The sequence below is a fragment of the Vigna unguiculata genome, chromosome 1 (assembly GCF_004118075.2).
Source record: "Vigna unguiculata cultivar IT97K-499-35 chromosome 1, ASM411807v1, whole genome shotgun sequence".
In the NCBI taxonomy this organism is placed as follows: domain Eukaryota; kingdom Viridiplantae; phylum Streptophyta; class Magnoliopsida; order Fabales; family Fabaceae; genus Vigna; species Vigna unguiculata.
This window is the reverse complement of record NC_040279.1, coordinates 41167387-41194174: the sequence shown is the minus strand read 5'-3', so window position 1 is coordinate 41194174 and position 26788 is coordinate 41167387. Positions and strand designations below refer to the sequence as shown.

General features: G+C 33.4%; 4 protein-coding genes across 4 annotated transcripts; 3 read left to right on the top strand and 1 right to left on the bottom strand.

The window, feature by feature from the left end:
• Nucleotides 1-177: 177 nt before the first annotated feature.
• Nucleotides 178-6146, top strand: LOC114193625 (ALBINO3-like protein 1, chloroplastic). Its single transcript, XM_028083501.1, has 11 exons — nt 178-755; nt 1848-1958; nt 2165-2239; nt 2870-2930; nt 3161-3234; nt 3354-3458; nt 4165-4272; nt 4624-4727; nt 4809-5015; nt 5102-5429; nt 5697-6146. Exons 1-11 carry the CDS (start codon nt 402-404, stop codon nt 5778-5780), a joined length of 1611 nt encoding a protein of 536 aa, XP_027939302.1. The 5' UTR covers nt 178-401; the 3' UTR covers nt 5781-6146.
• Nucleotides 6147-10721: 4575 nt separating this feature from the next.
• On the top strand, nt 10722-12922 carry LOC114175680 (probable pectate lyase 5). Its single transcript, XM_028060466.1, has 4 exons — nt 10722-10962; nt 11095-11832; nt 12046-12184; nt 12400-12922. Exons 1-4 carry the CDS (start codon nt 10850-10852, stop codon nt 12619-12621), a joined length of 1212 nt encoding a protein of 403 aa, XP_027916267.1. The 5' UTR covers nt 10722-10849; the 3' UTR covers nt 12622-12922.
• A 5570-nt stretch (nt 12923-18492) lies between these two features.
• LOC114163490 (probable pectate lyase 5) lies at nt 18493-20369 on the top strand. Its single transcript, XM_028047802.1, has 3 exons — nt 18493-18636; nt 19024-19761; nt 19838-20369. Exons 1-3 carry the CDS (start codon nt 18506-18508, stop codon nt 20202-20204), a joined length of 1236 nt encoding a protein of 411 aa, XP_027903603.1. The 5' UTR covers nt 18493-18505; the 3' UTR covers nt 20205-20369.
• Nucleotides 20370-20645: 276 nt separating this feature from the next.
• Nucleotides 20646-25066, bottom strand: LOC114185432 (T-complex protein 1 subunit epsilon). The gene is made up of 9 exons (XM_028073149.1): nt 24743-25066; nt 24346-24664; nt 23893-24241; nt 23428-23560; nt 23239-23291; nt 22946-23048; nt 21645-21811; nt 21309-21422; nt 20646-21205 (listed from the first exon to the last, which is right to left on the bottom strand). The coding sequence occupies exons 1-9, from the start codon at nt 24939-24941 to the stop codon at nt 21035-21037; spliced, it is 1608 nt and encodes a 535-aa protein (XP_027928950.1). The 5' UTR covers nt 24942-25066; the 3' UTR covers nt 20646-21034.
• Nucleotides 25067-26788: the final 1722 nt, after the last annotated feature.

Below are 26788 nucleotides of genomic sequence, written 5' to 3'. Positions count from 1 at the left end.
ATAAATAAAATATTACATTTTAAATTGTTTTTTTTTGTCACGTTGCAAAGGTGGTAAAGTATTGGGTTCCGATGTACATCAATTATAGTTTGGAAAAAAGGATTTTTTTTTTTTATTTGTAAGAACACTAACGATAAATGTCTGATATTTTTATTTTTATTTTTGTTTTTGTAGTTGTGAAATATGATATGGGTGGGCCCTTTGGATTTTCTAAAACCCAAGAAAGGAGGAGAAGAAAGGGAAGAACGAAGGTGTGCGCTGCAACAAAATCTCCATAATTTTGCATCTGCATAACTCCATTACCACTTCAGAGCTCCTGCTAAATTCACTTTCAACCAAACCGGTAACTAGGTTTTTTACTTCCTCCTTCAAACCGCCCGGTTCGTTGCGAACCGAATACCATGGCAGCTGCTCTGTTACCTTGCGCACCCAACATAGTCTCTGCTCCGTTCAGGAACCGGAGCACGAGCCGCCTCCCCAACCGTCCTCAATCCCATGCTTTCTCCGGTTCGACCAGACACTTTCTTCGCGGTTCCCTCTCCGTCGCCCGGTTCGGATTCAAACCCGAATTCTTGCCCGAGCCGGAGGACGCTGAAGGCTTGCTCAGAGAACTGTTTGGTCGAGCGGAGGGACTTTTTTATACGATTGCAGACGCCGCCGTTTCTTCTTCTGACACGGTTGCTGCTTCCGCCACCGCCAAACAGAGCAACGATTGGCTTTCCGGAATCACTAATTACATGGAGACGGTTCTCAAGGTATTGTTCTCTGACTCACCGAACTCTTCGATTTTTGATTTGGTTTTCTCCGTGCGTGAAATCGAAACTGTAATTTGAATTATCAACGCGCTGGACGGAGCTTGTTATTGGCGAGAAGGTAATGCCGTGTTTGAAGAAAATTTGATTAGCATGATTGAATGGGAAAGTAAGATTAAGATTATAGCTCTCTATAGTTTGCAGTTGTTGTTATTGGTTGGTAGGATTGGCTTCTGGTGCGGATGGTCTGTGGTATTTGCTGCTGTAGTTGAGAATTGTTGAAATATCATTGTTTCCATTTGTTCTAGTGATGTAATTTTCTGGTCTAGGTCTGGGCCATATAACGAACGACTGATAGGCGTTCCACATTGTGTAGGATGAGCTACTTAATATTGTATTTAAACTGTGCACTATCCCACCTAATGGAATAGTTTTTTGGGTTGAGTTCTCCTCTCATGCTTAAGTCCTAACAATTGATGCTCTTGCTGAGTGTTGGGTCACGGAAAGAGCTTCCTATGAGCTGGATTAAGGTGCAAACCGAATATTGATGGATGAGTGAAGTCATCTCATGGTGGCAATGTTAGGAATCCCACATTGAATTGGACGAGTCTCTCCTACCTAATGCACTATACTTTTATGTTGGGCTCTTCTTAATGTGACACTGCTAAGAACAACTTTAGATTTATGGTGATAATTTTTTCTTAGTAATTTTGTTCCGGTTGAAATCTCGTCTTCTATAAGTTCTAGCGTTGGAACTGATGCATTGGAGATTGCTAATTAGACAAATTCAGTCAATTTTTTTGTCCATGTTCCACCATGGCCAATGTGGTAAACTCTTCCCCTTACTATACACGATAATTTATTCACAAGACTGTAAAAAACTTGGCAAAAGACAATCAAAGGAAGTTGCACTTTATAGTTGTAGAGTATTACGAAGATTAACGCGAGGACATAGCTTACTTGCGATTTACTGTTACATGTGAGTTAGATAATTATTTTTGTCTCAAAGTTGTTCTAGAACAAGTACATACTGGTCTACTTTTGCCTCTACATGCTGTCCAGTAATTCTGAGCGGAAGTAATTTGCATTTCTCAGGTACTCAAGGATGGGCTTTCTGCTTTGCATGTCCCATATGCTTATGGTTTTGCAATTATACTGCTCACAGTTCTTGTAAAAGCTGCCACTTTTCCTCTAACCAAAAAGCAGGTTTGTATGCAGTTGTTGAAGTATGTTGACAGTGATCAATAGACTCCATGATCTTTTGAATCTTGTACTTTTGTGGTTTTGAACCAACTATTATTGCTTTTGACGTTAAAAATCTTAGTAATGGATATAGTATTCTCATATCATGATCTTTCTTACATCATATTCATCATGTTTGTGTCAAATAAAATCTGAGTGATTATTCACAGGTAGAATCTGCCTTAGCTATGCGAACTTTGCAACCTCAAATAAAGGCTATCCAGGAGCGGTATGCTGGTGATCAGGTATTTAGCCTTTAGAAGTGTTACTTTCTCCAATACTATCTCGTTTATAACAATTAAACCACTGTGGGAACTACCATTGTATAAATTTTTAGGCATTGCCTGAAAACTTTAACTGTTAAAGCATGACTCCGTCCTTATTCCCCCCTCTGCCACTGGTAGAGGGGCATGGCAGCATAAGCTCCTATAATTTTGATAAGATTCCATTGTTGGTACTTCTTTTACTGTGTGCTTAGAATGTTAAAAGATAGTATTTGATTGGATTTCTAAATCAAAAATCGTATTTGAAATGATAAAAAATAGGATTTTATTTTATTTTTAAAATCCATGGATTTCTATCATTTTTTATGAATCTTGACACATTTAGCAGGATTTGTGGGAACTGATTCATTTTACCCTTACTGGATTGCCTTGTAAAACGAAAAATCAAATTATTTTGAATCAGTTAAAACCCTTTTTTATACTTACTACACTGGTCCTAACACAGAATTTATTATTTTGGAATCTAATAAAATAATTTTCTACTTTTGAGGATTCCAAACACAATGTTAGCTTTTGACTCTGCAAGCTCTTAACCAATGGAATTCCTTAAAAATAGTTCAAACTTGAAGATTTATTTATTGCTTCTTGCAGGAGAGACTTCAACTTGAAACTGCTAGATTGTATAAACTAGCCAACATTAATCCTTTAGCAGGTATTCATTCTATCATGCTGCAAAAGGTTTATTGATGTTTCCTTTTGGCTGTGAGAATTGAGCCTTCCAAGGATTTCACATCACAATTCCTATCGTTTCCTGAATCCTGAGTTATTTCAACAATTTTTCTTATAATGTTTCCTAGGTTAATAAATGGAACTATGAGCATTATGTAATTTTGAAAACATGAAGATGGTAACTCTTTTGTCAATGTCTTCTTTTTTTACTAGGATGCCTGCCCACACTCGCAACCATACCAGTGTGGATTGGGCTATATCGAGCCCTCTCAAATGTGGCAGACGAGGTATGCTGGTTATGATGTTGATTTTTAATTTGATAGTTAAATATGGAATTTTTTGTTCTTTAAATGACTCATACCTTTCATGGCTAATGTAATTCATTTGTCGGATCTGATATATGAAGGGACTCCTTACTGAAGGCTTCTTTTGGATACCTTCTCTTGCTGGTCCAACTACAATCGCAGCTCGTCAAAATGGCAGTGGTATCTCTTGGCTTTTTCCTTTTGTGGTGAGTGTATCATTTAGAAAGTAAAATTTCATGTCATAAATATTTAGCTATGTAACCTTGTGGTTTTCTGTTTGCACCTTTTTTAAGGCTCTACCATGTTGGCAACTTGATATTGTTTTCATTCTTTATAATTGGAGAAAGCCTAACTATCCATTATTCTAATTTTTGTGCCCGCTCTTCTGTATGAAAACCTCTCTTTCAGTAGTTACCAGATCATATAGGGAAACCCCAACCTTTGGGGGTATGCAAATAACAGAGGGTATATTAGGTAAAATATTTGCGTGTGAAAAAACTCTGTTAAAATAACTGCGTTGTGGCATATATTTTTAGTATAAGCTGGCGGGTGTGTGTGCATTGATCCGCAAGTGTGGTTACCCAATGAAAAAAGGCAGGATAGGTGTGTATTTACGTTGCACGCATTATTAAGCACTACTTGAAGAGCTTATATTTTTTCAGGACCAACTAAGATTTACCTCTCTTTCTCTCTTGTCGAATTCAACAATTGAATGAATGTTAATGTTTGGTTTGTCAAGTGGAACAAATCATTTTTTATTTTGATTCGCCCTCATTGTTTTAGATTATTGTATGATATTTGCTATATTTTTCTTTTGGTTTTTGTTCACATTATTGGTGATTTATTGCAGATTCTAGGTGGATTTAAATGTGAATTATGCTTTAGTGATTTTTTTCTTTACTCTTTCTTCAGGATGGTGCCCCTCCCCTTGGATGGTCTGATACATTGGCTTATCTGGTCTTGCCAGTATTGCTGGTCGTCTCTCAGTACATATCTGTCCAAATAATGCAGTCATCACAGGTCAATCATGTTGCATGTACAATTAAATTAAATGCGTCCTAATTTTATTCATGAAACTTGTGCTTTATAAAAGTTTTAGCCATTCTCTATTATAGCTTTAAATGGAACACATTTCAAGCTGCTTGGTAATTTAACACTATGTTTTAATTTTGTCAATTTTGTATCCATAGTGTGGCTATACAGCCGGATTAACTTTGCATCCAATGTCATGTAACCCAACCCTTCCCCTCTGCTACAAGAATTAAAGAAAACTGTTTGTGTTGATTTACTTTGTGTGTCTGCACATTAAAAGGCATCTCTGTATTTACGTTGGTGGCTGAGTTATTTGTAATTTTCCGTGCCAATTTTCAGCCTACTGATCCCAACATGAAAAGTTCTCAAGTCTTGACCAAGTTCCTTCCATTAATGATTGGTTACTTTGCTCTCTCAGTTCCTTCTGGTCTTAGCCTTTACTGGTCAGTATAGGTAAAGCTCACAGTTGGTTTTGATTATTTAGCCCATATCTATATTTACCCATTGTTTTTTGTGTTGTGTAGGTTAACAAATAACATATTGAGCACTGGACAACAAGTATGGCTTCAAAAGTTAGGAGGTGCCAAAAATCCTGTGAGGCAAGTCCCAGATGATATCATAAAAAATGACCGGAGCCAGGTTCAGAAGTCAATATCTAAGCTAAATTCCACAATAGCGGAAGAAGCCAGCCAAAGTGCGAAAACATCAGAGGGGCCACAACCTGGTGATAGGTTAGTAGTTATAGGTAGTTACACTCATTGCATTTGCCATTGGTTTATTTTCATCTGTTGTGATTGTACTCCTCGTTGTGTTGAAGATTTAAGCAATTAAAGGAGCAAGAGGCAAGGAGAAGACAACAAAGAGAAGAAGAAGAAAAAAGGAAAGCCATGGAAACAGCAGCCAGAGAGACTAAAGTAGATGATAGTCACGTGACACTTGAGAAAACTGGAGATGATTTAACTGTTGAAAAATCTCTGTTGGTGGGTTCAGATACTGATCCCTCCATATCTGGAGTGGTAAATGGTAACTTATTAAGTACAGACTTCGAGGGAAATCAGAATTTTACATCCACATCTCAGACAGAAAATAATGAAGGCTCTGCTCATTTCAACAATGATGAGATAAGCGAGGAAAATTCAGACAAGGTATTATTGCACATGAGTATTTGACTTCTTTCCTAATATTTATTTGTTAAAGCTGCATTTTCTCCACCATATACATGCTACAATAAGTGATTATTTCTTCCAAATAAAGTGAATGAAACATGGATATTAGTGTAAGCGCTGATAATTAGTTGTTGAGTGAATTTCATTTTAATTTTACTATAAAACAATAGATTCAATTTTACCACGAGCATAAAAATAATAACCTCATAAATTGTACAATTCTGTGTCTGATCCGTAATCTTACAGGAACCAAGAGAAGTATTAACATCTACAACCACTGCAAACAGACAACCTCCTGCAGAAGATGCAGATCACATGACAAAGGATTGACCAACTAAAAGAGATTGATCTGCTTGAATATTGACTCGCCAGTTGCCACTACATGCCATATTGGAATCACAGTCTCCCTGGCAATTTGGCGTTGGCCTGGTTAACGCTGTAGATTGCTACAGAAATGGTGCAATGAATGAGATTCAAGGTCTCTATATCGCCCGAGGAAGTGCTTAGATTTGACGGCTGAGATTAAAGGTCTCTGTATTATACTCTTCTCATCAAATTTCATTAGAACAGATATTTCCCATTATTTTTGTTTGTCACTGTAACATTTCAATAAATGCTGGCCTGGATCTGTACTACACCGTAACCGGAAATATACGTGATGCGTTTTATCCATAATACCATGTTTAATTTCATGAAGAGGGCTAACTAAGAAGATATTAGATTTATACAAAAAAGGTTCCTTCAGTTTTATTACATCGATTTGATTCTAAACTGGTGTTGTTCTGCAGTGATTCGGTTCCTGATTTTCTCTCACAATCTCCTACTTGTGTATTGAAAGAAATACGGCATCGTACATATTAGAAAATACGGACACTATACTGCGTACGGTAGTACCTTAAGTAGCACAATACAGTTTTTTTATTATTATTTCGAACTACATCTACGCAACGATTAAGCTTTAGTAAGAATTATGTTTTTTCATTACCGATAAGAATTATATTATTCTTAGAATAAATTATTTTCCTCTGTCTCTTTCTATCACTTCAATCATCTTATCTGACACTTCTCTTCTCATCTTTTTGTTGTGCAACTTTTATACGATAAAATTGTATAAACATAACTTTTTCAAACATTGATATCTGCAATATCTCATGTCACAAGCAAAAGAATGAGCTTCTTTTTTGAGGATTGAAACAGTATTGGGGTATGTATTGTTTGATCATGAAGGTTTGACCCTTTGCATTGAAGGAGAGAAACATGGTGATGCTAATTAATTACATTGGTGAGCACATGATCCAATCATTAAAGATAAGTTTACTTTTGTATGGCACAAATTATTATTTTTGTTATAGTAACATGTTCCACAAGCCAACTTGTTGGGTTTTTTTTTGGGGGGGGGGGGCGGGAAATCACAAGTGAGTAAAACAAATGAATGTGTACGTAATCCTTAACCTCAAAAATCTATAGATATATTCTTAATTATTTGTAATCATTTGATATCTTCTTAGTTACAAATCTTTGTTCAAATGAATCAAAATTTTGAAAACTGATAATAAATATTTAAATGTTGTTTTCATATTTATTAGTGCTGATTTTGATTTAGATACAAATATTTCTTTTTTTTTTCTCTTATACTTTTCACCCTTCCATTCACGCGATCAGGAGTTAGATGCTGACTAAATATTAATATTTATTGAAATGTAAAATAAACATATCACATGTGTACAACAAACAAAATTAATTTCATCATATATTTTATCTATTGTAGAAGATAATAATAATAATAATAATTGTTTGAGGTGACAGTGATACATTAAGTGTGTAATTAATCATTTGTTTAGTATTAACTTATAGAAACAAACAAATAAACATTTCTCAAATCTTGCAACAATCAAATAAAGAGTTTTTCCTAACCATTTGACAAGACTTTTTCATTTCCAAAATTAGAAATATATTTGTTGAAACATAACTTTTTCGTACCAACTTAAAATCTTCCAAATAAAAACTGTAAATTTATCCTACCAAATCAAATTACAAAGAAGCTTATACTTGTCCTACAAAAAGGAAAACCAAAAAGATTCCTCCAATTAATATTCATTCATATTGATCAAGTTGATGGATGAGAACATAGAATTTTTTGCAGAGTGAAGACATGCATGATGATGATGGCATGATTAGTAATCAACTATAGTAAGAATGAATATATATTTATTTATGAAATTAATTAGTAGCATAATGACCAATGGGAAAATGGTAGCTATATGGCACATGGTTTGATGATGATAAGCTATATGAGTTATATATATCCTAATAATAATCCATATCTCATAATGCCATCACATGCACCTTTTGACAAAACTCTTTGAATCCATAACATTTCTTCTTTTCTTAATTATCATGTTTACTAAACTGCACTCAAACCACATGATTTCTGTAAAAAACTACCTCAAGTTTTCGTTATGCATTTTCCTTTCTGCAATCACTTGTGAATGCATTAATTGCAGTTGCTTCTTTCTTTTCTTTAGTTTACACACAGAGTAAACTATTGTGTCACCAAACCAATATCACAAAATATTCAAATCTGAATCACATGCACTGTTATCACAAACTCTATCACACAAAGTCTCACTAATATTAATTAATTTGCTATATAATCCAATCATAATGAATATTTAGCATCTGACATACAAAAATATCAGCTAAATAACTTTGTTTTCTTTCTTAACTCAATTTACTTTAACAGTGAAAAACAAGTCAGTATACTATATACTAATATATATATCTAATAATGTAAGCAACCTTTTGATCTATCTTATCATATTTGAACCACACATGCATCCTTATTTTTCTGTGAAATTAATGTGCCACGTGACACTCTGCACATGCCATAAACTAAATCACACTTTTCAATTGAAGTGGATGAGTCTTTTTGTTTGTGTTCACCACATTTATCCTCCTTCAAAGACAATAGAGTGGAACATTAAATATGAATAAAACCCTATCAACACTATTACCTACTTGATTTGACATGAAATTAAGTTAAATTTATGAATGCTTTAGAAAATATGTGTATATATATAACTATTGAAATTAGGTTGTTATTGTTGTTCTGAAAATAAATTGGTTGAGATAAAGTTGTTAAGATCAATTATCATATTTGAGATATTGAGATAATAATGGAAGTACTTTCAACTTTGTAGCACGAACTCGGTTACGATTTTACTTTTAAAAATGTTTTAGAGGGTTAAAGATGATTTTTTTATGTTATCATTGATCTCTTAAACGAATTTTGAGTGTAATTGAAAAATTGTGTTTTGTATATATGATGTATTTTTGTGGGTTAAATATGTTTTTCGGTCCTGTGAAATTTAGAATTAGTCTCTTCTTAAAAAATTTAACTAATTTAGTCATTTATTTTTAAAAATGCGTGAATTTAGTCCTTTTAACCAAATTTTGTTAAGTTTATCTGACATTTCAAATGCATCTCATAATAATATTTGAATTATTTATACCATTTAACACATTTTCGCTTTAATGTTAACTCAAATATTATTTATATGATAGGATCGAAGCAAATAAGTATTAGGGATGAATACAGCACAAACTTTTGTTCTTTAATAAGTGTTTGGGCCATGAGTGGAAAAGCAGCATTTAATTGTGAGCCTGGTTGTTCATCACCCAATTGGAATCTTGCAGTATTAGTGAGTTTTGGTGAAAAAAGTTTCCCACCCAAAACTACAGAATGGTTAGTTTGGCCCAATTTGTGGAAGCATATCTGACTCTTGGATTAGGTCAAAGAAATGAGGGGCAGAGATTTCATACAGAACAAGTAGACCCCACTTACAGAACCATCAAAAGTAAACACTGCCCACATGGGCTAACATGCCTTCACATCTATGCATCTCAACACATTCACGGATCGTACGGTCCTCCCATGTGTCCTCTCTTTAGCTCCTACTGTCCTACACCACACCCCTTTCAATTTCCTCTTCCTAATCCCTTTCATCACTAAGTTTAATCCTATCCATCAAAGTTAGTTGTTAGTATCGATTAGAAGAAGTTGAACTCACAATCAATTCTGGATGTGTTTGGTTCACTGTCGGAGAATTGATTCCAACTGAACTAATTCTTTAACGCAGAAATAACATTCAACCTGATTGTGATTTTTTTTATCTTTTAATGAATTTTTAAAACCAAACACGTACTAATTCTGCGTTAGAAAGTCAATTCTACGTTAATTAGATACAAAACTAAAAATCACATCAAATTAACCTTATAACTCATAAGTATCAGTCAAGAAAGTTGAACTCACCTTCTCTCTCAACTTTATACGTTTATAACTATGATATCTCATGTTAAATTCTTCATAGAGGATTTTGAAACTTTATGAATCTTTTATTCATTATTAATAATGAGAGATGTTAAGAAAATCAGCTAGATTCCATTTCATCACATTTCTTTTCCCTGCGCACTTCACGCTGATACATGTGTTCTGGTCAGATCATTTAGTGTGCATCATTTTCCTTTCTTCTTCCGTAAAAAAATTATGATGCTCACAATAAATTTCCCTTCTATCCATTCTCATCCCATCACTTTGCTAGATAAGGTGTCTAGTTTCGCGTACCGCTCGTGGATCATCACACACAAATTAATAAATGAATGCACATTTTTCATTTCACAACCCCAGGATCTGAAAAAGATTGCAATTTGAAGTTCATATACGATACTGTATTATTTCGAAAGAATCAATGAGTCACACTAAGTCATGTTAAGAAATAAAAGATGAAAGTTAAAAAATGAGAATCGTAGTATCATTTTAATGTATGCAATGTGTAGAGAGCAGAAACCTACTTCAGCGGCCATAGTGACTTCAGATTGCAGATGAAAGTGATCAGCACGAGAAGGTCACTGAAGTGGGGTCTGCACGCTGTAACTACTGAAGTACCTTACTCCATATGAAGTAAATAACCGACAAAGATTTCATCTACACAAATGTATGTGTCGGCGCACAGTTAATTGCTGATTAAACTTTGAAACAACATTCTAAAACACTTAATACAATGTAAGACATAGCTCTAATGCACCATAACAAATTGAGTACTTTTTACTTAACATTAAACAACAAGGAGGTGGTCCATGGCATACTAAACAGTTAGCAGAATACTGATAAAGTATTGTATTAAGGATGATTATTGATTACCTTAAGTCATGGGAATCTCGGATCTTATGTACCAAATATTTTTTTTATAGATATGAGGCACGGTTTTCCAGTTTGTTCCCTATATATAGTGTAAAATGTCCATACATTTCCTCACAAGCACACTATTCCTTTATCCTCCTTGCTTTTCAGTAGTAGTACTCTTGTAGAGTTTGTGATTCTGATTGCAGATCAAGCAGTTATGGAAATTCTAATTCCACTGTCATTTATGTTGCTCTTTCTGCTGCTTGTACCTTCCTGCATTTGTTCTTCCCCACTTCAAGATCCTGAACTAGTGGTGGAAGATGTACAAAAGTAGGAAACAAAGCTTTTCTTTTCTCATTAACAACATCTTTTGAGCATGTACTACCATGTTTCAGCATTATAAGGGTAATTAACCAAAACTCATGTTATGTTTTTTCTTTTTCTTTTGCTTTTTTCTGTCAGGAGCATTAATGCCTCAAGGAGGAACTTGGCATTTCTCTCTTGTGGGACGGGGAACCCCATTGATGATTGTTGGAGGTGTGATCCGAATTGGGAAAAGAATCGGAAGAATTTAGCAGAGTGTTCCATTGGGTTTGGAAAGCATGCAATTGGAGGAAGGGATGGTAAGATATATGTGGTGACTGACCCTGGTGATCACCCTGTGAATCCAAAGCCAGGAACACTGAGATATGGTGTGATCCAAGAGGAGCCACTGTGGATCATTTTCAAGCGTGACATGGTGATTCAGCTGAAGCAAGAGCTTATGATGAACTCTTTCAAGACCATTGATGGTAGAGGGGCAAGTGTGCACATTGCTGGTGGCCCTTGCATTACTATACAGTATGTGAGCAACATTATCATTCATGGGATTAACATCCATGACTGCAGACAAGGTGGGAATGCCTATGTGAGAGATTCCCCCACCCATTATGGGTGGAGGACTCTCTCAGATGGTGATGGCATTTCCATCTTTGGTGGCAGCCATGTTTGGGTGGATCACTGTTCTCTCTCCAATTGCCGTGATGGGTTGATTGATGCCATCCATGGATCCACTGCCATTACCATCTCCAACAATTACCTGACCCACCACAACAAGGTCATGCTTTTGGGCCACAGTGATACTTTCACTAGGGACAAGAACATGCAAGTCACCATTGCCTTTAACCATTTTGGAGAAGGGCTGGTACAGAGAATGCCAAGGTGAGAAAGATCTTTCTTTGGATCACCTAATTCTTTATAAAGGATACCTATTTCTCCATACTTAAACCTTATCTATGTATCAGAGATCTTACATCGATCAGAGATAAAACGAGTTTATAAAATATAAATGAGGACAAACTTCACTTTACAAACCAATTAATTTTGAAATACCGAATTAAGCTTAAAGTTCACTTAACATTTTTACATCTGTAGATGTAGGTATGGATACTTCCATGTGGTGAACAATGATTACACACAATGGGAAATGTATGCCATAGGAGGGAGTGCTGCTCCAACAATCAATAGCCAAGGGAATAGATTTTTTGCTCCTAATGATCATACCTTCAAAGAGGTTAGTTGGAGAAGACTGAGATTTTCCTCTGTTAGCTTTTAAAGGTTTAACTGCAGCATACTTTATGAAGTAACACATAAATTACTAATGTCACATCCACTTTGTGGATTGGTCATAATTGGTGTTAGAATTTAGGTAGACAGAACATAGATGTTGTTGTTGTTATTAATTACAGTTGGTGGTAGTTAAGAATGAAAAATTGAATGTAATTTCAGGTGACAAAGAGGGAGAATGCAGCACAGAGCAAGTGGAAGAATTGGAACTGGAGGTCAACGGGAGATTTGATGCTAAACGGTGCGTTTTTCACAGCATCAGGAGCAGGTTCATCTTCAAGCTATGCAAGAGCATCAAGTTTAGCAGCAAAACCATCTTCAGTTGTGAGTTCTTTAACAGCATCAGCAGGATCACTTAGATGTAGAAAGGGTTCACGTTGCTGAGTTCAACCATTCACCAACACAACCCAATAAAATTATTACATCATACTACTATATTATATTACACAGTAATAAAAGGCACACAATAATGCATGCCAAGTGCTTCAACTTTCTGTATATGTAACTCTTTAGACATTTTTTTTTTGCTGTAACGACAACCTTAGCTTGTGCTCACATTACAAAAGATCCACTTTGTGGTTTCGTATGATGAGGTTGATAAACAACACAAGCTGTAGAGTTGATGTAATTGAATGTTCAATGAAAAACCAGAATGGAAAAAAGTCGTAGTTCGTTGTAATGCCTACATGCTGTGTCCATACTGTGTACATATTCATCTTATTGTACCTTTAATACGTCTTAATATACTGATCTACATAAGAAATTTTTCTCTTTTTAATTATTCAACAATAATCTTGTTGAAGACTCTATATCGATTAGAAATATAATGAATTTAAAGTATATAAAGAGATTTTGTTATAAAAAAAAAAAAAAAAGCTTAAATGTTGTAAAATCAGAAGAAAGAAAAAACAAAGAAGTGAGTTTTTTGTTGGGAAGATACACTGTGGAAGAAGGAAGAAAGGAGACAAAGAGTCTTCTTACAGTATTGTGAGTGGAGTAGCTTATATTATATGCTATAAAAGATTTATCTTTAACTAATAAGAGAGATGTAAATATGTATAATAAATGTTACCACTTATTTTCACTTAACTATTAATCATATAACCAACTTTCTCACATAACAATATCTATAATTAATTTCATCTTGACAAAACAACAAACAGAACATAATATATGATACAATTCACTTTATGACACATGCAAATCTTATTTTACAGGTTATTTTGTGGAATTGAATTAATTTTAAGGTAAATTTCTTAAGATAATAAAAAGTGATTTGAGATTTATTTCAGTGAAATTTATTATTTGTCAAACCTATCCTGTTATCCGATATTAAGATATATGTTAAAAATTTCACATTAACTAGAAATAAAACGAGCTTAAAATATAAGGTTAAATATGTTTTTGGTCCCTCAATTTGCAGTAAAAATTGAAATTAGTTCATTTTCGAAACTTTGACCCAATTTAGTCTTTTAACTTCAAAATTCAGTGAATTTGGTCATTTTAACCAAATTTTATTAAGTGACGTTTCAAATGCGTTTCATGATAGTTTTTTAGCTAATATTAAAGCAAAAGTGTGTCAAATGATGTAAACATATCAAATACTATTATCATAAAGTGCGTTTGAAACGTTAAATAAACTTAACAAAATTTGCTTAAAAAGACTAAATTCACGCAATTTTGAAGTTAGGAAATTAAATTGGACCAAAGTTTCAAAGAAAAACTAATTTTAATTTTTTTAAAATATATAAATAAATACAAATATCATCTCACAAATTAATTTTATAAAATTAAATTAGACTTAAAAATAATTTAAGATATATATGATATTTAATAGTACGATGTGGAGGAAGATAACGATCTTCACATGGTGTGAAAAGGAAATAGATTTATGAATGGTCATTGGTAATTGGAAGCACGTAGTTGAAAGATGGGAGGATTATCTATTATCTGGGACAAGCATCTTTAATGAGTTGTGTGGGTGCATTGATGAATCAGACACACAGTCTTTGTTGCTTTTACCGATAGATGGATTTTTCTCTGACATGCAAGCCAATGAGTTTGAAAAGCAAGAAAGAAATCATTTTTAGGGCACCAAATTATGACATACAAAATGACAATAGTTGAAGTTTAGTATGTGACTCCGACAAGATACTGGTGATGTTATAAATGTCACCGCCAAACAGTTATTTTCAGAATCGCCATTGTATAACGAAAGGTTTCGTATATAAGTAAATCGCCATTGAAGTGTGAATCTAATATTTTTACTGAATCTAAATTTCATATCTAGTAAAAATAAAAAAATTGAGATATCAAAATCTATAAAGTTATTATCTTAAAATTTTGGGTTAAAAATGATATTAATCATTTATATGTTGTATTTTTTCGGTGATCTTCTTTCAAATTATCCAGTAAAACTACATATTTGTGTTTAAGTTTAGCAATCTAACTTGATATTTTCGTTTCACATTGTTAATTGACTTATATATATTAATTACACTCTCTTTAAGTGGTGAGTTTCAAACATTGGATCTGAAAAACATGAGGATTGAAGTTGGGAACTGTACAAATTTTATCTATTACTACTTTCTGTAAGATGATAAAAATGGGAAATAAGTTTAAAAACTCTTGAAAAAACACGAATAATATTAAATTTCGATATCTTAATATTTTAATTAATATGTTAAGTTGAAGGTGTATTGATTATTTAACTTATATATCGAAAAATCTATAAATACTCAATCCAGAATTTTGTTAATCTTATATGTAAGATTACCTTTCTAATAATAACTAATAATTAGCATGAGACGAGTGCGTCGTGTATTTGTTTTCTAAAACTTTTGTTTAGAAAACAGATTTTAATATTATTATCAATAATTTAATTTAAAAGTTATAGATGTTTTAATTGTCAATTTAAATATATTCAAACGATAAATTCATCTAATAATGATATAATTATATATTTATGTATAATTAATTATTGGTATGTATTATGTGTTATATGTTATGTGTTTTTGAGTAATTTGGAATAATCTATTTGTGATGATATAGATTGTTATTTTGTTTAGATTAAGAAATGTCAGTATCATGTTTTTAAGAAGTTTAATTACAAAACATTGTTTGTAATAATAAGTTTAGAGTTTTAGTCAAGATTAAAAGACAGGTATTAATTTTTTTGTTTTGGATTTTCTTGTCAGATTTCAAAGTTATTTTTTATAAACGAATTACTATTTATATTTACATGATTATAAAAAATATGTAATAATTATATTCCTTAAATAAATATAATTTTGATATAAATTCCTACAATTAATTACGGTTATATAATAGTGTTGTTATATTTGTAATATTATTCTCTTATTGCTTTATTAATTTGACAATTAATTTGAATTTAAGGTCAATTAATCTAATTTGTTCTTTATTAATTTTTTTGGGGGGTTTTTGTTTTTTTTTTCTTTAGTATATATTAGAATTCAAAGAAAAAAATAAAGCCTTGTTAAGGAATATAAAAGTAATGAAAATAGTACTAATAATTATAAATAATGTTAATAAAATTTATTTAAGGAAAATGTTACTAAAAATTAAAAATAATGTCAAGAAGGATATAGTAGTGTTTTTATACTTCAATATTTATAAATGTATAAATTGCTCTTAGTAAACAAAACCAAAAACACTTTAGATATAAAGAAGTGAAACTGATGGGTCTTTTATTGGAGGAGATTCAATAGAAAGATTGTATAGGCTAAAACATTTTACACCATCAAATTTCACTTCTCACCCCATCAAAACATTCTGAAAAACGTTTTTCATAAAAAGAATGATTAATTAATTTCCAAAAGAAAAAATAGAATTATTTATTTGTTTCAATTTATTTCAGAAATGACAAGAGGAGTGATAGGGTATAGGAACTAAAAATAATGAGATGCAAAAATTATTTATATAATTTCAAGAAACTTAAACACACATAGATTATGAATACTAATATTTTAATTCTTTTTATTCATTTTTAATTTATTATTCCAATCATCTTTGAATCATTAATCACGTTACTAAATAATTAAATTAAGGGTTAAATATATTTTTGTCCCTCAAGTTTGAATGAAATTTGAAATTAGTCTCTCTTCAAAAATTTTGACCAATTTAGTTTTTCATCTTTAGAAATGCATAAATTTAGTCCTTTTAACCAAATTTTGTCAAGTTTATCTGACGTTTCAAGTGCATTTCATGATAGTATTTGAATTGTTTACTCCTTTACACATTTTCGCTTCAATGTTAAGTCAAATATTATCATAGAATACGTTTAAAATATTAAATAAACTTAACAAAATTTGGTAAGAAAGATTAAATCTATGTATTTCCAAAAATGAAGGACTACATTAATATAAAGTTTCAAAAATAGACTAACTCTAAAATTCACTAAAACATAAAAAATTAAAAATATATTTAACTTTTAAATTAAATAATTAAAAATGATCAAAATATCATTCTTACCAAAAAAAATCATATTGATCGGTTGCATTGTGATCTATGCAATATCTTCTCACCCTCTATGACTATGCTACTTCCTGTTGGCATCACTTTTTTTGGGCCCCAACCCCTTAAGTACTTGCTTTTTTTTGGGGCCTTTCCACCTTCCACAACCTACATGTAGGTCCAAAATTATTATGAACCTATCTCTTATGAGGAGCCCACAATTTTTAACCTCTAACAATAACAATAATTTGCTCACAAATCTTTCCTTTTATAGTTCCTCTATATCTACTTCAAAATATAGACATAATTACCTAATTTAACTTTTTTTTTTCTAAATTAAATATTTATTAAATTGTGTTCATCCAAAATGATGTCACTTTATGTAATCTAACTTCAAGAATTTGCAAATATTACACGTTATTCCTAATCTCATCTGCATAACATCACCAATTCTAAAAATTAAATGATTGACCTTTATTTAATATATATATCTGCCGCATGCTAGAAGAATCTCTTAACTCTATTATGCCCCGGCTTTTCATGGTTTTTAAAGAACAAGTTTGAACCTTATACAAATATTTATACTTTCTCTTCTTATAATAACTTTTCATGAGTAAGTTAATAGAATAATGTTTCCTTAAAAACTATGGTTTTAGACATCTTTAATTTCTTGGGACAAACAAACAAATCAGTCGGCAGTTTAACTACCCCAAAAACATTAAAAAAAAGTTTTTGTTAATTACTTCTCTTTTATTAAATTAATTATTTCTCTCTTAGCTCTGCATCAGTTTAAAGTTTTTTAATACAAATTAAAGAGTAAAGTTAATATATTATTTATTAAAAATTGTATTAAACAATCATGCTCTTTTACTAATTTTAGATGCTGCAAATACGAATCTTGCTACAATATTTCGAGTATAGAAGTGTATAAAATATTTAAAAAAAATTATTTATAATATTGGTTTTATGTCAAAATGTTTTTTTCTTAAATATGTTGTGTGTGAAAAAAAGAAAGAAAAAAAACTATATGAATCATGCAGCACCTTGATCACAGGATTTTGCATTGGTATATCCTATGAATTCTTGTACACATAAAATAAAACTATTTGAATTTACATAGGGCGTTTCGTTAAGAAAGAAGGGCACATCCAAATAGTAAAATTATTTAGCCGAAGAATCTTACACAAAAGCAGCAACATCTAATTTTTCTTGAATAATAGATTTTGATATCACTTGTTAGATTTATAGAAGGAATTTTATTGAGGAGAACAAATACCAATGAAACATGAGTTTAATTATACAAGACATTGACACCACTCTCGATCTAACATATTATTTATCGAAATAAAATGATAGATCCAAATGAGAGTGAAAGGTGAAATAGATCAATGATCAATAAAAAAACAAAATTGTACTTCATTTAAGGACCAATTATACATGAACATGCAGCATAATTGATGGATGATAGACAAAGAAAGTGTCACATTTTGATGCTGTCAACTCCAAAGGGTACCTCTTAGCTGCTAATACAGACACAGATTTCATGTCTCGAATTTCCGTGTAATGGATTTTATTTTATTTTTTTCTTTTCATTGGTATAATTTGCCAATTGAAATATAGAATCTATAACCGTGTAAATTGACCTTGGAATAAATAATCTACTAATCCCAGAAATTAAACAAGCTTTTATAGTTTAATCAGAAATTCATTATCCTTCTTTGTACTGGTATATAAACTCAACTTTTCCATCACTTTAATATAGGAACTCAGAACTGTACAAATTCTCACTTTATTAATGTTCCTCCCAAACATTATGGCATTTTCATTCACATTCACATTCCACCTTTTGCTTCTTGTCCCATCTGTGGTTTATGTTTCTACTTCTCATGTTCAAGATCCTGAATTAGTGGTCCAGGAAGTGGAAAAGTATGTTACCACCATACATACTTTGTTTGCAATATTTTACAGTCTTGAAAAAGATAAACACACACATTTTGCATTACCCAGAAAAAACACAGACATTTGGAGATAATGATCCTTGGTTTAAACTTTGATATTACATTTTTAAAAATAACAACTATTCATCCTATATTATTATAAGTAGAATTCTTGAATTTACCTTTTCAGTTAAATCTGTGGTTCATAGCTTTTACCATCTTCAATCTTAAATTCAAATTTATGTATTTAAACATCTTTCTGAAGTTTGATTTTTTTTCTATGAATTTGCCAATGTGGGACAAGACTTTGTGCTGGTTATTATCTCTCTCTTGAAACATATGTAGTTTGGTGTTTAAGCATGAGTTTTTACTGTAGGAGCATTAATGGGTCAAGGAGAAATTTGGGGTACCTTTCTTGTGGGACGGGGAACCCCATTGATGATTGTTGGAGGTGCGACCCGAACTGGGAAAGGAATCGCAAGCGTTTGGCAAGTTGTGGTATTGGGTTCGGCAAGAATGCGATTGGTGGAAGAGATGGGAAAGTGTATGTGGTGAGTGACCCCAGTGATAACCCTATGAACCCTAAACCAGGTACATTGAGACATGGCGTTATCCAAGAAGAGCCTTTGTGGATAATTTTCAAGCGTGACATGGTGATCAAGCTGCACATGGATCTCCTTGTTAATTCTTACAAAACCATTGATGGAAGAGGAGCAACTATCCACATTGCTGGAGGGCCTTGCATTAAAGTGCACAACAAGAGGAATATCATAATTCATGGCATACACATTCATGATTGCAAACGAGGTGGGAGTGGATATGTCACTGATTTTCCCAACCATCGCAGTTGGAGTGCAAGATCGGACGGTGATGGGATCACAATCTCTGGTGCGAGTCATGTCTGGGTGGACCATTGCTCCCTGTCAAACTGTTTTGATGGCCTGATTGATGTTGTTCATGGATCAACGGCCATCACCATTTCCAACAATTACATGACACACCATAACAAGGTCATGCTCTTGGGCCACAGTGATTCCTATAAAGATGACAAGAATATGCAAGTGACCATAGCCTTCAACCATTTTGGAGAAGGGCTAGGAGGAAGAATGCCTAGGTAAGTTTGTGTAATATAATACTAAATGTGTATTATAGTTTTTGTGTAATATTATTTTGAAGTGGTATATTTGCAGATGCAGGTTTGGATACTTTCATGTGGTAAACAACGATTACACACATTGGCAGCATTACGCAATAGGTGGGAGTTCATCCCCAACTATTTTCAGCCAAGGGAATAGATTTCTTGCTCCAAATGATGAAGACCATAAAGAGGTGACCAAACATTTTAAATCATCAGAAAGAGAGTGGAAGAAATGGAATTGGAGGTCTGAAGGAGATCTAATGTTGAATGGAGCCTTCTTCACACCGTCAGGGGCAGGAGCAACAGCTAGATATGACAGAGCGTCAAGCATGGCAGCAAGACCACCTCTACTTGTGCCTTCACTCACTGCGGGGGCTGGTGCACTTAGATGCAAAAATGGCCACCTATGCGGACACTAGCAAACCAACTAATTCAAAATGTGCAACAATTTCCATTTTTCTAGAGTGTTGTAAGATGCTACATTCGTTCCCATGAAGGGGCAATGTATGATGTAATGGAACCGTGCCGTGGATAAGTAATATGACATAACAGAGTATTAGAGATGAATCGCTATCTGAGTTAATGAATCTGCAATAGATTGATTCCTGTTTGCATGTTTCTAATGCTTTTAGTACGTGGTTTCACAATGCTGTTCAGACTACTACACTTTAGCAGAATTAAATTTCTCTAGATATGGTATTAACGACAGAAGCCCCTGCCAAGAATGCATTTCACAGCCACACTGCCAACTCAATTGGCCTAAGAATGAACAAATATTGGATTGCAAACAGTTAAAACGAGATGCGATAAATTATCAGTTTCAAACTTCTTATTAGTCATTCCAGCTCCAATTAATTATGTCAAGAACTTCTTCCTCAAATAAAATTGCACTACTACAACAAAATCTAGGACTTTAAAGCTCTAAACACTTTCGCCCAGACTACATTCACTCTCAATAACCAATCATTTAGGGCCCAAAATAAGACTGAGATAACAAAATTTCACTCGGCCTACAAACAGAGGTTAAAATGTCTAAAAACAAAAACAACTAATCCATAATGTTTTAAAAATCAAAAGATAACAATTGCATTAAAAAAACAAAAACAGCCGCCCAACTCCGATACAAACCGGGCCAAAATCTTACATTCCAAGTAAACATACGGACTGTGACTACAATCAGACCGATCAAACAAAATACTATAAGCAACATTCAGAATCTTGATGTAGAACGTGACTGAGTCTAAAAATATCAGTACTCAGATGGGGAAATGACATCATCAATTTTCAATATCATCTTGACAACTTGAGTAGCGAGTAAGATCTGTTGCTGCTTGCCGATCAAAGTTTCGAAGACATTTTGCTCACGCATGTCGTTAGTGCCAACATCATTACAATCAATGCCAAAGTGAGGGTTATTATCCTGAAGGCAGAATCAAGGTCAGCGCCACGATACATATAAAAGTATATCAACACCAGGTACAGATGTTTATCATAGTTAAAAACAATCATCATCAATCCATTACCTTTATTTGCTGAGACTTAACAGCGGATAATGTTTCAATTGGTTGGAGGCCACTGTTTTCAGCGAGGGCCATTGGGATGGCTTCCAAAGCATCCCCAAATGCTCTAATAGCATACTGCATGGAAAGAAAATACTCCATCAATATTGGGGAAAGCCAAAAAAAATGTTTAAGCAATAACATCATATATGACGCATTGACAACAACTCAGCATCCCCGCTACACACGACCAGTGATAACAAAATTATTTTTAATAGCTTCTTTAAACAGGTCTGGTAATTCGATTCACTGGAAATATAACAACTACTTAATCTGGCAAATACTTAATGATATCCATACCTGTTCAACTCCAGGGTATTTATCAGCAGCAGCCTCAACAGCTATAGAGCACGAAATCTCAGCAGAACCACCACCATATACAATAGAATTGTTACGGATAAGATTCCTAGCCACGCACAAGGCATCATGAAGGCTGCGCTTTGTCTCCTCTATGATCATCTTGTTACCTACTCAGACGAAGATAAATCATTTCACTTTGTCAGGCTTGAACAGACAGACAATTATCAATCTTCCAATGTCTACTTTAGAAAGTTCCAGAGAAATTTCATAACTTATTAGTTGCAAAGACAAATAGAGGCTATATTCAAGGCTAAGTTTTGGATTGATGAAATGTGAAATGGAGAGTATGAAATGTAACAGACTTGAGATTCATTATTGGGATTGAAAATGAAGGGATGAGAAACATAAGCAACGGATTATTAGCCCTCAAATAGGAGGGGATATGAATGAGATGGAGCCCCTATTTCATTTCTTATTTTATGTATACTATTGTACTGCCATTGTGCAAGCAATAATCACCCATACCATCTCCAGCAACTCCACATCTATTCTCACACTTGGTCAGTCACCTCCGTTCTCAAAACACATACCCTTCCTCCTTGCCCCTCTATTGCATTATGCCACATGGTTCACATCCCAACCACTTTAGCAAACAAGACTTTTGCACAAGTTTTGGCATGTTTGAGAAATGTTAGTTAAACAGTCTGATGGAAACATTGTCACTTATACGGATATTGTTCTTGAGTATAAGAGAGACATTTACACTGCTGTGGGGTTGTTGTTCTAAAGGGCCCAATTTATTTTATATAAAATATATCAGCTCAGCATTTTATAAGTCACAAATGAAAAAAAAAATAAGAGACAACTATTCAAAAGCGACATGTTAAAAAAGAAACGTAATGAAAAGTAGAAAGATAAATATAACAAATGAAGATTAAAAATAATATTTTAGTATTTCAAAATAAGAAATATGGTAATAAAAATAATTATCGATTATGTTTGTTCGCTGTCCAAATAAAGGATTATGTTCCATTCTATCATTAACGTATCTAACCAATAGAATGGGTATCTTATTTTATTATATACATTTATATTCCATACCACTTTATTCCATTTTAATCCACTCCATCCATCTTCCTCCATCAATATAAACATAGTCTAAAAGTTCAAACTCACTCCCCAGAGCAACAAAGAAATAAATACAATACCGAACACGCTACAGTTAGAAAATTAACTTCCTCCCAAAGGCTAATTATATAAAGTTCAATGAAAACCGGTACAATGAAGGAATCTGGCTTTACCTCCACGGATGAATATTGTTACAGCCCTTGAGTTTGCACAATGTTCGATGTACAGCATTCGGTCTTTTGTCGTACCAAAAGATTTTTCACGAACCATGCCAGCCTTAAAATAATTAAACAAATTAATGTAGCTCAGTGTGTTATCAAATGGACAAACATTGCATGTAGCTACCACAGCTAGATGTTCTAAATTACTAATTGCCACCATTGCATATACTTTCAAAATGTTTAAAACTGCAAAACAATTGCAGATCTTGTAAACCCCTTAAAAGAAATAAAGTGCAAGATTATACCTTTCCCAACTTTTCTGTAGATAACTCCTGGAACCTTGGAACAATTCTTCCACCTATATTCACAAATAGAACATTGCTTAGTTCAAAAGGCAAATAAGAACAGGAGAATATCTACAAAACCATAAGATACAAAGTTGTGCAAAGAACCCACAAACTTCCCAGGCATACATAGTTTAAATTAAAACATACCAGTTGCTATAGCTATCAATTCCAACTCTACACCACCAACCCATCTGACAGCAGGCAAGTTCCTGTGCATTAAGAGATGATTCGCTTCATCGTCAAAACCCCATTGGCAGATGACAAGGGTTGCACCCACATCCTGCAAACCAATATGCCAGTTTCAATATGGAACACAATCTCATTTCAACAAGGCTAATTCGAGTTTAAATCCCAAAGACTTGCACACGGAATTGATTCTCTCCAGTCACATTTTCACTAGATTAGATCCTAAACCTTCAAAATAGTTAATAAATACAGAACACGCTTTTCGTAAAAATTGATAGTTTAATAAAATGAACGGTGGAGATAAACTCACATGACCTTCTTAAGTGTTTACCCACATGAGAGAATCCATTTCCCTAACCCCATCAAGTTAAACCAAGGAAACATGGCATTTCAATTAGAAGGTTAAAAAAAGGAGAGAATACCCACCTTGCATTTTTGAACCATGTCATCAAAATACTTCTGTTCCTGCAACCTCAACGTTTGGAACTTCTCCACTGTATCAATATCAACCTTATGCTTAGTCTTTGGCTTGGGAGGCTCAAAGGCGCAGGTCAGGATAGCAATTTTAGCATCCTCGATTTGCTTAGGCATTTGAGGATGGCTCATATCCTTATCAACAACTATGCCATAGATCAACTCGGTGTCCTCCAATTTACCCCCAACTTTCCCTTCCACCTTAATTAGATCCAAATTAACATCCTTCCTCTCCAGATCGGCAACAGCAAGAACAGCCTTAACAGCGATCTCAGCCAAGCTACGCTTGCACCGATTAACACTACAACATTAAAACAAACAACAAACGCATTACAATAAGAACGAAAGCAACGCAAGTAAAGACAGAGCAATCAATCATCAGTTAGAGTAAAACATTTCAGTTACATCTTAGAGGAGAGTGTGGTCATGCAGGTTTGAATGAGAGGCTCCAAATTGGACTCCCCGAACTCGAACTTGTTGGCCACGCGCTCGAGATGCTCAACCGCGATTCTAGACGCTGTTTCGTAACCCTCGGCGATCCTGATAGGGTGAATTCCCCGCTCCAGGAGGCGCTCCGCCTTCTCGAGAAGCGCGCCGGCCATGACGACGACGCCGGTGGTGCCATCGCCAATCTCGTAGTCCTGGCTCCTCGAAAGTTCTACCATGAGCTTCGCGATTTGGTTGTCCACGTCCATCTGCTCGAGGATGGTGGCGCCGTCGTTGGCTGCAAAACAAAAAAAGAGTTAGTGCAGGAAATGGAGCACGTTTTGGTGGCACATGCTAGGAAGTTTGTAGAACTTACTGATGGTGACGTCGCCGTCGGGGCTCTGGAGCATCTTGTCCATGCCTTTGGGACCGAGGGAGGTACGGAGGATCCGCGCGACGGCTTTGCCGGCGGAGATGTTCGATTTCTGAGCGTCCAAACCTCGGAGTCTGCTCTTCTGCTCCTGTTCCTTCAAGATTATGAACGGCCTTCCGAACTCGTCGAAAGCCAACGCCATTTTTATCGATCGATCTCTTCTTCACTCTTGCACAGAACGAACAATCGCAAAGAAGAAATGGAAGAAGAAGAAAGAGCAAAAACACTCTTAAGCCCTAACCCGAACCTTCTATTATGCTACTTCCTTCCCACCTTTTTTCTGATATTTCAATTACCGAATCACAACCCGATTCGTACAAAGGCCTTCGACTTAGACATTTTTCTGTAAGTTGGGCTTGGGCTGTGAAGCCACAGCCAAGCCCATTTGTAAAATTATCCATTATGCTTCGTAAATGTTTGGGTTTGAGTATTGTTTTCTACTGGACTCTCTGATGTATTCTTTTTGAAGAGTTGAATTCCTTGAAAACTATAAATTAAAAAAAAAAATATTATTCAAAATAACTATAAAATATTGTACAAGCAAAATCTTGAGTAGGAAATATTTTCATTTTTACTTATTAAAAGTTCTTTTTTTCTTTTAACCTTTTTTTAATTCTTGTATTTCAATGATAAAAAATAATTAATACAATTAAAGCCAAAAGCATTCGTATACTAGGGTAAATACAAATAAATAAAACTAACCATTGAAAATAAAAAAGATATTAAAAACTTATATTTTCAAATTTTATTCTAATTTATTTCATGTATTACAGTTTTTAATACAAAGACGCGAAATATTTAGGCATCACGGGGCGGTTACGGTAGTTTTTAAACAAGGAAAATTAGACTTTCACACCAACTTTTATTCTTTACAATAAATATTATATTGACCTAAATATAAAAATAAATTAAATATTATAATAAAATAATAATTTATGAAGATTATAAGTTGAACGTAAGGTGGGAGAAAAGTTAAGTGCCAAAGTATCACCTCCCCTCAAACAAAGAGCAACACTATTTTATATTCATTTGTTAGAATGTTCTAAAAGAAAATAATTACTATATTTTTTTTATACTTTAACTATAATGTTTAATGTAAGCAAAACATTGTGTCTTATTTTGTTCTCTTTGGTTCTGTTTTATTCAATGGAACTAAAATTATTACATATTTAATTTTGTTTTATTTTAAAAATGAGAAACATAAAATTAATCTGGATAGCAAATATAAACAATATGTTCAAATTTTCTCTAATAAAAAAATATATTTATTAATACTTTAGTCTAAATTTATTTTGAACGTAACAAGTTTATAAATAAATAAATGACAATAATATTATTTTATTTTTGAATAATGATAAAAAGTAAAAAAAAAACAGCGGAATATCGTTGTTTAGTGGATATGATATTAATTAGAGTTGTCAAAACGGGTAATCCGATCCAGTTCAACCTATCACAGGTTGATCATGTATTGAGCTAACTCAACCTGACTCACTTATTAGCGAGTCAAAAAAATTTGAACCCGACCCGAACCACAACGGATTAGTGGATTAAATGAGTTGGCTCACGGATTTACTAAATTAAAAAAATACAAAATTTTTATTTTTTCAGTCAAAACTAAATTATAATTCTAATTAAAATCTAAATAAACTTTAATATAATCTAAATACAAACCAAAATCACAAAAATAAAAATTATTTATGTGTTAGTTAAAAAAACAATTAACATGACTCAAATGCAAAGCCTAATTTAATAAAAAACACTTGTGTGACCCTTTATTTGCGGGTTGGTGAGCCAACCCAGCCCACCACAAATTCAACCTAGATAACCGAGTCAAAAATTAATCCGTAATAAATTTTGTAAAAAAAATTTCAACCTAATCCGACTTAAACTCGTGGTGGAGTGAGTTAGTTCGCAGGTTTCAACCTAGTTTGATAACTTTACTATTAACATTTGAGTGAAGTATATAAACATTACTCAAAACTTAATTAT

Excerpts from the sequence above, each read along its gene's own strand:
- LOC114193625 (XM_028083501.1), top strand. The coding sequence starts at position 402 with ATGGCAGCTGCTCTGTTACCTTGCGCACCCAACATAGTCTCTGCTCCG. Across the intron at positions 1,959-2,164 it reads TTCCTCTAACCAAAAAGCAG|GTAGAATCTGCCTTAGCTAT; the intron begins GTTTGTATGCAG and ends GATTATTCACAG. Across the intron at positions 2,240-2,869 it reads AGCGGTATGCTGGTGATCAG|GAGAGACTTCAACTTGAAAC; the intron begins GTATTTAGCCTT and ends TGCTTCTTGCAG.
- LOC114175680 (XM_028060466.1), top strand. The coding sequence starts at position 10,850 with ATGGAAATTCTAATTCCACTGTCATTTATGTTGCTCTTTCTGCTGCTT. Across the intron at positions 10,963-11,094 it reads GTGGTGGAAGATGTACAAAA|GAGCATTAATGCCTCAAGGA; the intron begins GTAGGAAACAAA and ends TTTTTCTGTCAG. Across the intron at positions 12,185-12,399 it reads ATGATCATACCTTCAAAGAG|GTGACAAAGAGGGAGAATGC; the intron begins GTTAGTTGGAGA and ends ATGTAATTTCAG.
- LOC114163490 (XM_028047802.1), top strand. The coding sequence starts at position 18,506 with ATGTTCCTCCCAAACATTATGGCATTTTCATTCACATTCACATTCCAC. Across the intron at positions 18,637-19,023 it reads GTGGTCCAGGAAGTGGAAAA|GAGCATTAATGGGTCAAGGA; the intron begins GTATGTTACCAC and ends TTTTTACTGTAG. Across the intron at positions 19,762-19,837 it reads CTAGGAGGAAGAATGCCTAG|ATGCAGGTTTGGATACTTTC; the intron begins GTAAGTTTGTGT and ends GTATATTTGCAG.
- LOC114185432 (XM_028073149.1), bottom strand. The coding sequence starts at position 24,941 with ATGGCGTTGGCTTTCGACGAGTTCGGAAGGCCGTTCATAATCTTGAAG. Across the intron at positions 24,242-24,345 it reads ACCACACTCTCCTCTAAGAT|TGTTAATCGGTGCAAGCGTA; the intron begins GTAACTGAAATG and ends TTAATGTTGTAG. Across the intron at positions 21,812-22,945 it reads AACAATATTCATCCGTGGAG|GTAACAAGATGATCATAGAG; the intron begins GTAAAGCCAGAT and ends TCGTCTGAGTAG.